At 38.7% G+C, this 13,229-nt stretch overlaps 1 protein-coding gene across 9 annotated transcripts in view; it reads right to left on the bottom strand.

Moving 5' to 3' along the window:
* The window catches only part of UTRN (utrophin), a 587,274-nt gene that overhangs the window by 382,178 nt on the left and 191,867 nt on the right, over positions 1-13,229 (bottom strand). For all 9 annotated transcript variants that reach the window (XM_073337527.2, XM_073337525.2, XM_073337526.2 and 6 more), the window contains 8 exons: positions 10,988-11,101; positions 9,942-10,097; positions 7,260-7,430; positions 4,955-5,134; positions 4,060-4,194; positions 3,413-3,562; positions 1,206-1,367; positions 782-910 (listed from right to left, as the gene is read on the bottom strand). In XM_073337527.2, coding sequence (XP_073193628.2) covers positions 782-910; positions 1,206-1,367; positions 3,413-3,562; positions 4,060-4,194; positions 4,955-5,134; positions 7,260-7,430; positions 9,942-10,097; positions 10,988-11,101 — 1,197 coding nt within the window. The remainder of the gene's footprint in view (positions 1-781; positions 911-1,205; positions 1,368-3,412; positions 3,563-4,059; positions 4,195-4,954; positions 5,135-7,259; positions 7,431-9,941; positions 10,098-10,987; positions 11,102-13,229) is intronic.

Raw genomic sequence — 13,229 nt, 5'->3', positions numbered from 1 at the left:
ATATGCCATCATGTGCCAGCAATGCCCCTCTGCCACGTACTTTGGCCAAACTGGACAGTCTCTACATAAAAGATTAAGTGGACACAAATCAGATGTCAAGAATTATAACGTTCAAAAACCAGTCGGAGAGCACTTCAATCTCTCTGGTCACTCCATTACAGACCTAAAAGTGGCAATTCCTCAACAAAAAAAACTTCAAAAACAAACTCCAGCAAGAGACTGCTGAATTGGAATTCATCTGCAAATTGGATACAATTAACTTAGGCTTGAATAAAGACTGGGAGTGGATGTGTCATTACACAAAGTAAAACTATTTCCCCATGTTTATTCCCCCCCCCCACACACACACACACACTGTTCCTCAGACGTTCTTGTCAACTGCTGGAAACGGCCCACTTTGATTATCACTACAAAAGGTCCCGCCCCTGCCCCCCCCACCCCCTGCTGGTATCAGCTCACCTTCCCTGATCACTCTAGTTACAGTGTGTATGGTAACACCCATGGTTTCATGTTCTCTGTGTATATAAATCTCCCCACTGTATTTTCCACTGAATGCATCCGATGAAGTGAGCTGTAGCTCACAAAAGCTTATGCTCAAATAAATTGGTTAGTCTCTAAGGTGCCACAAGTCCTCCTTTTCTTTTTTGATTTACACCATGTAAATGCATCCACCATTTATTTTTAAAACCTGGTTGACTGCACAAAGTGATTTGCAAGTGGACAAAAGCGGTTTACAACTGGAAGCTGACTGAGTCTAAATTCATGGCTGGGATTTCTTTACCTGCAGGACATCCAGCTGAGTTCCACCACGAGGGGACCTGCATTCAGTGGAAGCTGAGGGCAGTGACCGTGCATTTTTCTTGAGCTCCTCCAAGGTGGATTCATGAACTGTGATTTCTGCTTCAATTTTCTGCCAATATGTAAAAATGGGGGGGGGGGGGGTCGGGAGGGGAGATAAAGGATACAAAACCCTTAGGGTATGTCAGATATCGAACAGTAAATCCACTCTGAAGAAATGTACCATAAATACTATGAAGTCTATACTGACTTTGATGACTGCTTGCTAGGTCGAATGCCATTATGTACATTACAGCAGCTAGTTTAATACATCCTTCCCCCACACAAACAGAATATGCTACTCCAAGGAGGTAATCATCTTCATACAACAGAAAATCTTATGCAGTGAAAAAGCTCTGCTGGAATACCTGGGCCTCCCGTGGCAGCTGGAAGGCATCTATTCTATCAGTCAAGTAGGAAGCCAACTGTTTATCCAGCTCTGTTAAGTTTTCCTGCAAGACCTGCAGCATGTGATCATTTTCCCGCATGGTGTGAAGCTGCTGTTCCAAAGCAATCTGCCTGCTCACTGCCTGAAGGGGAGGGAAGTATAAGGAGGAGTTGTTCAGCACCAGTATTTTTAAACTTTGTCTCAGAATATGAAAAATAAATTCACACACAAAATAGTCATTAAAAGGAACTCCACACAGCACTGCCGTCTGAAACCTGGTGTGCAATTTATACCAGTAATTGATAATAAACAAAAAGAGTAACGCAGAAGGGAAACTCTGATGCTATGTCTGAGTTATTGAGAAAGTCTCTTTTTAATCACCTCAGTAAACAGAGGCAAAGTAGTTTGTTAAAACAGCTATGTTTCATAAATTGGATCATACAGGATTTGGGGAATTTGTAACATGCATCAAAAAACACTTCTTCTTGACTAGTATACAAACAAGTATTTCCTTTATGAATAATAAACTCTCTTCCCAATTCTTTTTCCATTTGTTCAAAAGCAAAAAGGGAATGTTACCTGTAGAATCACTTCTCACAAATGAATGCCAGTTCCCCTACCACCAGCATACATGCACACAAGAAACAAAACACCTACCTAACTTCCAGATGACCACACTAAAAAGTATCATCAGTGCAGCTACCAGGAAAGAGGGTTATTTGGAAACAAATAACCAAAGTGTAAAAAATCTAAGAATAATATTGACATATACATTTTTAAAAAGCACACCCCCACACACCATTCCAAGATAGGGCAACCAATTATCCAAATACACTGGACTCAGACTATGCTTCTCTGTCCTTACCCTTCAGGTAGGAGCCTGGGTTACGCAATTATGATGTGTAAATTTAATAACCTGAGATGCAGCTACCATTTCACTGCCCATTATATCTATATCACATATTTCAAGACTAGAAGGGTCCATTGTGATCATCTAGTCTGACTACCTCTATAACACAGGTTTTTATAACAGAGCTTCACCAACATAATTCCTACAAGCATATATTTTAGAAAAGCATCCAGAGTCTTGATTTAAAAATTGCCTGTGAAGGAGAATCTACCACAACACTCAGCAAATTGTTCCAATAGTTAATTACTTTCATTGCTAAAAATTTCCACCTTATCCAGAGTCTGAATGTGTCTAACTTTCAGCCATTGGATTGTGTTATACCTTTCTCTGCAAGACTGAAGAGCCAATCATCAAATATTTGTTCCCCATGTAGAAACTTCAGGGTAACCAAGTCACCCCTTAACCCTCTCTTTGATAAACAGATTCAGCTCCTTAAGTCTACTACTATGAGGCATGTTTTCTAACCCTTTAGTTATCCTCATGGCTCTTCTCTAAACCTTCTCCAACTTATCAACATCCTTTCTGAACTGTGGACACCAGAACTGGACACAGTATTCCAGCAGTGGTCACACTAGTGCCAAATACAGAGGTAAAATAACCTCTCTACTCCTACTCAAGAGTCACCTGTTTATGCATCCAAAGACTGCATTAGCCCTTTTGGCCACATGTCACAAAACATGAAGAGGAGAAAAATAAATACTCAAGACTTCAATGTCAGAAGGGACCATGATGATCACCTAGTCTGATCTCACGCAATGGCCTCCTCACATACTTTATTTCAGTTTGACTTTGTTCTAATCATATTCAAGAATAAAAATGGCAACCGTACATGTTCTTTCAGTGTTAGGGAAAATGTGCAGAGATCTGCTTCTGGCACTACAGTTTTGCTGAAATATAGGATAGTGGAAGAGGAAATTTAATCTGGAGTACTGGGATGAACTCCATTTCAAAGCGCATTTTAAGTTTTGAAAATGAAATCTCCTCCATTTTGTCACAGCTATTTGGAAAATGAGGTAAAAAGATACTGTAGCTTTTCCAATAATAATGAATTAATAGAAAAATAAACGATCGTGGATCTGAGTCTGATGGCGATTTTCTACATCAAGTATGCTTAACACCATTGTGAACACTTTTCTGTATTACTGCCTTTCAGTCTTGTGTCCATGATTTGAATGGCCTAACCATAACCATTTCAGCTTTTGTTCAAACCCATCTGAGTGCACGAAGCTGACTGTGACACTTAAAGGCTTCCTCCCACCACACCCCCAAATTCTTACCAAGTGACTTAATTCTTCATAGCGGGCATTGAAAGCCTCCAATTTTTCACTGATGATGTCATCAAGAATCCCTCCATCAATCAACGTCTGACCAAGCTCCCGAATCTGGGTTCGATTATCAGCTGGATGACGCAGGACAGATTCCAGGGACTAAACAAAGGAGAATGACAACAACTGTTAGGATGCTGAATTTTGCTTTGTTTTTAGAATTCAAATTTTGGCTGTACGCAGAGCACCTTTTATACTCCAAATGTTCTCTAACAGAATGCGTTAGGTACAGCTAGTGCAGCGACTGTAGAGGGCAAGTTCAACAATCGTTATGTTTTCAACAGGTAAATCACAGCACTTATTTGCTATTCACAACTACCCCAAAATGAAGGCTACTGAGACGACTTAGCAATTTATATGGGGCAGAAAACAACATGTAACTGTATCTCTAAATGATACAAAGTACAATAATCTTTCGGCTCCCTCATAACTGTATCTCTTCACTGGTTATCTTTACAATTATCAGTTCTGTAGATTTAAATAAATTATATATTCATTTGACATAGGAAATGAAAAGTTCAACATACATTTTTGTATGTATATATACACATTTAACAGGGCTATCTGAAAAGTCACCAATCCAATGGGATGACTAATACCTCAAGAGCTTCATTGACAGCATTCAATTTATCAGGTAGATTTTCTGTGCTTTGCACCCTTTCCTCTAAAGAGTTTAGCCAAGCAGTTTCTAGGTCCAGATACTGAAGCAGCTCAACCCAACAGGACCATACCTCCTAAAGGTAATACAAAAACTGAAATTAGCCTAAAGAGCATTTATTCAGATACCTCTGAGCGTTCCAAGTATGAACAGATTTGCCTAAGATAGTAGAACAACGAGCACTATTATTCATAAATGCAACAAAATTCGAACACACGTTACAGTAGGTTCTGGAGTTGGATAGCAAATGCTTTTTTTTTTTTTTTAAGTTGGCTCCTGGACACAAGAATAAGAAAAACAGTGTTTCATAATGCAAAGAATCTAGATATCTGCAAATCACATAATACAGCATAGGAAATTTACATGCAGAATTAATATGTACACTCATATCATCATACCATACCACTCATCTGTCCTTCGTAAAAAGGACCACATTTACTCCGATCCCACAGGAACCTATACTTATTTCAGTTTTATTATTAGAGTTAACATTTAAAATGATAAATAATAATGTTGTTCTGTGGAGATTCTTTTTGCCATTTTGGAAGCAGTGGCAACACATAACAGAGCTGTGTGACAGTACTCCTTGGCTGGAGAAATGTTTATTGCAGTACAATATGTGGGCCTAGTTATTGGACACAGAATCAAATCAAAATTAGATGGTGCCTTGTGGGTTCCAGTAACCTACCCCTGAAGAAAAAGAAAGTGATAGTAAACTCTGTGTTCACAAAAGACATTGGATTTAACGATGAAACCTCACATTTTAAGTGTCCATCGCCATCTTTTTCTTGTGCCTCTTTCCTGAGTTTTATTAATTTGAGAGCTATGAATCGTACCTCTAAAGTGTGGCATTTCCCCCGGATCCGATTACACAGTAGTTGGTAGTTCTCTAACACAATGTTAAGTTCCGATGTCAAGTGCTGACCACCAGATGGCACTTTTGCAGCTAACACCTTGATATTGTCTTTCAAAATCTTCACCCGCACTTCTTTCTGCAACACATCCTCTTTCGCTCTCTAGTCAAAAAGATGTATTATTTGATCAGCTTCTGCTTAATTCAGTGCCCCCCCAGTAGTTAACATAAAACAAACCAAAACAATTTACTAATCTGATAACTAACCATTAAATGTTATTCTAATTATAGGCTTAAAAGGCTCATCCTTATATTGCTGTAGTTACGTATGACCTGACCAAATGCTGACTTGCACACATTTTGACTGAAGCCCGTGTGTTTGTGCATATTTTACATGTACACACGGATGGTAAACAAATACACACAGAATGGTCTATTGAGAGAATAGGGAGCTTCCCAAGACTTCTGAGCAGCAGAAGATTAAGCACACATGCTTTTGATATGTGGATCTGAATCTTGGCTGGCAGAACTTAATTCCAACAGAACTTGGACCCCAATGGACAATAAGGGATAGGAGAGAAGAGCACAAAGTGAAGTCAGTAGAGATTCAGGTGGGAAAGGGATTGTTGGCCCAAGCTATCTTATATTGTCTCTTGTGCTGAAATTTACCATACTGCAATATTATGGCTCAGAAGACACCTCATAACGCAAGCAGAGTAGCATGTTAAATACATGTTAAGTGGCAGCAAATGGCAGGAGGGTAGCACACATGTCAAGCCAAGGACGGAGGCAGTTTGGCCCAAAAGAGAATGACAACATGAAATGACAGCCTCCTTACCAGAAAAGATATTATCCTCTCTAGGTTAGAGAAGGTAGAGGTAGGTCAGACACCACAAAAAAAAAAATGCTGCCCTGGGGGTCCTTTTCTCATTTTTCTCTGTAGGCCCTCGCCTCCACAGTTTGAACCATATGCACATGGTTCTGTTCACGTATTCTTTTAGGATGGGATTTTCAAAAGCGCTTATCGTTGGTTTAATTCTGCTCCCACTGAAGGCAATGGGAGTTTTACTATCAATTTCAATGACAATGAAATTAGGCTTCTGAAAATCCTTGAAGAGAAAAATCTCTTTTCCTTTCAAATATTAAATGCAATCCCAAAATAATACCCTTTATCAACAACAGAAGAGTTTGGTTAGATATTAAGTATATGCTAAAACTATAGTCAACCATCTAGATTATTACAATGTTCCTATCACATTAAGTAGTATAGGGTATGAATCTGGACTAAACAGACACAGACTGCACTCGGATTTCTCAGACATTTATTCTACTGAAAAGACGCAAGGAGGTTCTCTGGCCTGTGTTATTCAGGATGTCAGATTAGAAGATCATAATAGTCTCTTGTGGCCTTGACATCTATGAAAAACCCTTGCTGAAAACTGCTTCACAAAGACTCCTTGAGAAAAGCAATTTATAACTTTGAATGTAGATGTGTCAGGATAGTAGAAAGTAAAAATAAACCCTATATTTAATATTCTACTGGATAACCTGGGTCTATAATTGTTTTAATGCCCAGACAAAAATGCTAGTCAGTTCTGTACCTCCACCCAAAAAGATTAGATCATATAGCCATCTGTTGGGTCAATGATCTATATTCAACAAGAATATATATTTTAAATTTGGGACTGCTGGCCTGGAAGTTGAGAGGAGCAGGGACAGGGCTGCTTTTCTGACATTAAAGTCACAAATTTGTCTTGGTTACAAAATACAAAGCAAATTTGTTTTAATTTTTTTCCCCACATCAAGACACCATATTTATTCAAGGACATATGACCCAATGGCTGTAAATGGATGGATCAGTTTATAGAATTGCTAATTTACGTAAGTATAATACCACATTTTCTCTTGTTTTCTCAATTTTTGGCTCCTGCAATAAATTTCTATTGTTCTCACTTTTCACATCTTTCCTTCTCCCCACGCCGACCCCGACCCAATTTCCTACAGACATCAACCCTGCTTGTCGGTCCGGGTGGGTAGCCTTTTATTATGGAACTCTTGCTGCTGTTTGCCCAATGAGAAAATCTGCTTATTCAGCCTGTGCTTTAAAAATTAAAATTCCATAAAGTGTAGTTGAAGAATAGCACTAATCTTATCATGAGCAGAACACCCTTCCAAGTAAGTAATCATCATATAAAACTCAAGGTAAGCGCCCAGACAAAAAGTGTTAAGTGTTGTTTTTTATTTGTTTATGCGTAACCAGGTCTTTGTAATGATCTAGTATTTCTGACCTTCATTTCCTCTACAGCATTCTCTAGTTCTTCTGGAGATTTGTACTCAAAATCTCTCTCCAAGTACTCCTCTTCAGCCTGCGTCATCCATTCTTGCATCTCTGCCAAATCCTTCTTCAAGTTTACAGTTTTTTCCTGACTTTCAGACAACCGATTTTTTTGACTAACAATCTAGAAATGTCAACAAGAAAAGTTACGGTGGTTTCACTATTTGAAGTTGTTCACATCATTTGAAACGCATTTTAACATAGACTCAAAGTCAAGTAATTAAATACCCTCAACCCAAACATTTTTTACAGTTCTCTTTTTAGATAAAAAGATTCAGAAATTCAAAACTAATAATTTTAGCTATTTTAAGCAGACCAAGCCACCTGCTTCCATGGAGGAAGACCAAGATCTGGCGTGGACAAAAGATACGTCTTTCCTCTCTGAGTATAGTCTGGTGACACTCCCAGAGATACTAGAGAGTATCAAGTGCCCTTCGGTGTCCTATCTTTTTAGTTTATAAGTATTAATAAATAAGTAGTCACTTAGGAACTTCACAGGTGTCCCTATGTTGCTCACCATGGCCACTCAAGACACATTCTCTTGCTCCAAAAGTACAGCCCCCGCCACTTTAGCTAAAGAAAAGTCACAGCAACAAGCAGTATATGGCCTATGGCACATGGATGTGTAATTATTTTTCTATCCAGAAGAGGTACAAACACATTCTGATTAATGTGGAGACCAAAGACTGGAGAGGGAGGATCAGCACTGGAAAACTAACAGTAAAAAAAAAATTTTTCAGAAGGGTTTTGAAGGATGGGTCAAAAATTGGGTGGCACACAGTGTCAGGAATAATATTCCAGACCTCCCAGGCAACTTGAGAAAAGGCCTACAACTGTCTGTTAGGGAAAGAGATAAGATGAACAACAGGCAAGTTGACTTGGTAAATCAGATAATCTTTAACTACAAACAACTAAAAACTGAACAGGAAAAAGATCTAAAGCAATGATACCCATTAGATATGGGAATAATGCATTTCAACTTTTAGTGCATTTGTCAGAGGATTTACTGGGCCTGGGTTGAGCTTTCAGCGTTTTAACAGTTGAATATATAAGGTGTACTGTAATTTAGAAAACAGAAGTTTTGTTTTAGGAAACAAAAACTTTATTTTTTTACCAGCAGTGAGGAATTACCAGTCACTCTAGAGAACACATTTTTTTAAACTCCATCGGGGGACATTATAACACAGAAGATGGCTACTATTTTCCTTTTAGGGTAAAATTTTAAATTCGGGCCTGTCAATCTCAAACCTGTTCCCTTTTGTAAGCCACTTTCCAGACATGCCCGAGAACGCTTCCTAATATGGAGCTCAACTGTATTGAGTGGAAAACCGATGGACCAGTTTGAACAATGCATTAACTAAAATTAACCAAAAGGTAAATTAACTGGATTTTTGATCATTTATTGTAAAATGAAATACTGATTTGACAAGGTACAATATTAAAACTATATTCCCTTGTGACAGAGTGCTGGGAATCAGCAACTTAACCAGCACTCTGGTCACTGTTTAGCCAGTTAAGCCCTGGGCATGGCCTGATTAAGAAGAGGCGTTTCTGATTATTAGTTCAGATTGGGGTTGTGAAGCTAATGAGCCCATTAACAAGGAGACTGGATAAAAGAACACAGGAATAAAATGCAGGAGACAGAAAGAGACAGACAGACAAGACTAGCAGGACCTGACAAAAGGCAGTTCTCTGGGAAGAGAAACTTCTCACACATACATGCTTTGGAAAAGGAGTAGTAGTAAAGATACATAATATTGTAAATACTATGACTGTACTAATATGTAAAAGCTAGGGTGACCAGACAGCAAATGTGAAAAATCGGGACAGGGATGGGTAGTAATAGGAGCTTATATAAGAAAAAAGACCCAAAAATCGGGACTGTCCCTATAAAATCGTGACATCTTGTCACCCTAGTAAAAGCTGGAGGAGTGACACTGTAAATAAACCGCATGGTGGTATCTACAGAAGGGAAGGTCTCTGTGCAAAACAAAAAGAGGACAAGAGCAATGGGACCCCGTCACATACCTGTTTTAAAAGTCTTCCACTATTATCATTAAAAATGATTTCAATATATTACTTTTAAAACTTAAACTAAGGGCCATCTATCTCCCAGAGCCACAAACGCAACTCCAAATGAAGTCAATGGGACGGTGTTTTAAGACCTCTGGCAATAGAGCATGCGTGCTGCAGGCTGTTCTGTTCAACAGAACCAAAAGGGCACATCACAGGATGTTAAAATGTGACTTAAACATACTTAATAAAATGAAACACATGCGCTGGTAAAAACTATTCTTGATCAGTCATCTTTTCTTTTGATTTATCATTGTATCAACAACTTTTTGAATTATAAACATTTAAAAATTAGAAACAGACATTTACCTCAAAAAGTTCAGTGTCAAAGTAAAGCATTGATTCCTTGAACAAGCCCATCATACCATTTTTTCCTAGCAGGCTACAATATCAAACTACAAATTTCCTTTTTAAACAGATTTTATAAATGGGATGTTACATCTAAAGGCTTGACTATTCTATTATTACCCATCTAGCCCATTAACACCCACAGAGTAAAAAAGCAATGAACAGTTACAGTACCAGATAAAACAAATAAGTAGTAATGCTATCAGTTACTGACCTGTTTGCTCAGTTTCTCCCATTTTGCCTCGCAGTCGAATAGCCTAGACTTTATCCAGGTATCAACTCCTACAACAGGCTGGCTTCTTAAAGTGGACTCTACTTCTTTCATCTCTTTCAAAGTCAGCTCAGTCTTTTCCATTTCATTAACAAACATCTAAACATGTATCAGAGAAAGAACATGTTAACAACCCCTATTATGGGAGTACACGAATTATGCATTTATTTTTGTAAGACATCTGTACGATATGCATTCCTGTCATTTTTATTTTCTCAAATACATCTGTACTAAAGGCAATGAGACACCAAGATAAATATCAATCCTATTCATATACCAGTCAGCAGAGTGTGTACCATAGGCATAATAGACAATATAACTATAGCCCACCTGACTCAATCATTACATCATTCAAATTAATATTCAAAAAATGCCAAATGCCTATATTATCCTCTTGGAACGCCACGGGTTTGAAGAGGATGCACAAGTGTTTTGGACATTTCCAAATTTCCAGAAACAAGGGAAAGCCACACAAACAAACTGACTACGTTTCAGGGTTTATTCACATGCTCTCAGCGAAAATTCATAAGCATTGGGGGATAATACTACTAGTCATTGGTTGGGAAGAAAGGTTGAGGCCCAGAACTGGGGAGTTGGGAGATTTGCATGTGGTTCTTGACTCTGCGCAGGACTTCTTTTATTACCAAGGAAAGTCACTTTTTCCTCTGTCCCAGGTCCCTCATCCATAAAATGTGGGAAACACTTACCTATCTATCATGGGAGTTGTGTAGCTACATTATATTAGATATTTGTAAGCATACTAGGAGGCCTGGAAGAAGCTCTCTGAAGTGCAATGTATTATTAGGGTCAAATGGATTGAAGGGCTAATTGAAAAATACAACCTGGACAAGAAAAAGATGACAACAAAGGGAAAGAATTTTTGCCATGCTTCACTGAACGTGTCACACACTCTGTTTAATAACAGCAGCAAAATAATAAAGATGAGAAAAACACTATTGCAGAAGGTTCCCTAGATAAGCAGAACTCACTGTGCATTGGTCAAGCTGTCTTTGAAGCCCTTCAGAATCTCCTTGGATAGCCTGTTCTTTCATTAAGAAGTCCTTCACACCATCCATCCACTTCTGAATGATTTTTGAATCAGCCTGAATTGAACACAGTAACTCCATGATGAACAGCCTATAACTACAGCATTTCAACAGCTATCAGTAACAAGGGAGGACAATTTTAAAAGCTGCTAGCATAGCTTCAATTTCTGTTCTGTTTGAGAGATTTGTTTCCCACCCTCAGACTTATATGAATGTTTGTAAAGTAATACATGCAAGTAACAAAACTTCTAAATACAGACTGCACTGATCCTGGCCACTAAACAGGTGCACAGAGGAGGGGGGTGAGTACAGGGTTAAGGAGTTTCTGCCCACACCCTACTGTAAGGCCTCTGTGAAGACCAGGCACAACTATAGGCCACTTTGTAGACAGGAGTGCAGGGACTGCCCCCGCCATATTCCCCAGAAATGCACTGTGCCCAAGGAGGTGGGGCCATGAATCCTTTCCCTCCCCATTGCACTGCACTGACACAGGTAGGAATGGTGCACACTGTATCTCTTTAAAAGGTGCAGTACCAAGGATGCTCCTCCTCCGTGCCTGCTGGGGACCACTGGGAGGCATTTTGCCTTTCTAAGGAACGCAGATGTGTAGAAAATGTCACACCTGATCACAATAATGATACACTAAATCCAATCGCCTATCTCAGAGTGGCCATTACCAGATACAGGGAAGTGTCTTAACTCTTATCAGTTAGCTTATGCCCTGAAGAATGAAGATTTGTATCCCTTCTAACAAAAAAGTTTTATCCTGTCTAATGTAATTGTGGATGTGTAATATTGTTATTTAAGCCTAATGTTTTAAAACCCCTGATATACTCGCTGCTTCAATTATATTTGGGATAAAGAGGTCCTTGGGTTAGCTACACTTTGCAGAAAAAAAGTATTCATTTTCTCATTTTTCAATTTGTTGTACCTCAGTTTCACTTTATGCTGACACAACCATTCCAATACAGAGCTGTTCCTTAAAAGCTACAATTGAGTCTTATAAAGTATATATTCCATACTGCATTCCAAAGCTGAAGAAAGGTATGTCTTATTTCATTGGAACCTTGTAACAATAATACTTTCAGGATCCAAATATGACACTGCCAATTTCTAAAAAAATATCTGCATTGGAAGCCCATTAAAGCACTGCAGTACTTATTTTTGTCCCAAATCCACTATTGGAAAGATTTATGGTTAGATTCTTGACCTTGTTTTGTTCCTCCTCCAGCTTTTGGAATTTTCTGCAGCTGATTAGACTGGTTTGTGAAATCAGTTTTCAAAACAAACCATAGGAAGCTCCAACAGTGAAACAACAGTTCCATATGAAATATGTATTTACTTAAGACTAAGATTTGACAGTTTACTTAAGCACCTGCTTAACGTTAAGCACATAACTAGTCAAACCAAATGCAATAGGATAATTCACATGCTTTAGAGTTAGGTATGTGCTTAAGTACCTTGCTTTTGAATGTTCTTATTTGAAAAACCAGAACATTAAGATTGTTTGCAGTGTTGTTGTAGCCATGTTGGTCCCGGAGTATTAGAGACACAGTGGGTAAGGTACTGTCTTTGACTGGACCAATTCCTGTTAATGAGAAAACCAGTCTTTTGAACTTACTCTTCTTCAGGTCTGGGAGATGTAGCAGTAATGCTGAGTACCTCTCTCAGACCTGACAGGGAGCTCTGCATGGGCTTAAAGGCTTGTGTTTCACCAACAGGAGTTGGTCCAATAGGAGTTATTACTTCACCTACCCTTGGGTCTCAGACAGTTGAGATGTGGTTTCATCTTAATTAAATTTCATACTCTGGATGCCCTACATCTCTGACTGCCAGATGCTGGGACTGGACGACGGGGATGGATGACTTGATAATTGCCCTGTTCTGTTCACTCCCTCTGAAGCATCTGGCATTGGCCACTGTCGGAAGATAGGATACTGGGCTAGATGGACCATTGGTCTGACCCAGTATGCGTCTTATGTTCTAGGTTTAATGAAGTAAATACTTACACATCATGCAGAAAGAGAATGAGTCAGTCAAATGCATAAGGCAGGGGGTGTTTTTTTTTTTTTTAAATTATACCCTAAATTTGGATGAGGTCAATAATAGGACAATTTCATCCCAACTGGAAACAAAGATTACCAACTGGAAACAAAGATTACATGTACTGAATATCAACATGAGT

This window comes from Lepidochelys kempii, chromosome 3 (assembly GCF_965140285.1).
Source record: "Lepidochelys kempii isolate rLepKem1 chromosome 3, rLepKem1.hap1, whole genome shotgun sequence".
Classification (NCBI taxonomy): domain Eukaryota; kingdom Metazoa; phylum Chordata; order Testudines; family Cheloniidae; genus Lepidochelys; species Lepidochelys kempii.
The sequence above is the reverse complement of the archived record's forward strand: the minus strand, read 5'-3'. Positions and strand labels throughout refer to the sequence as shown.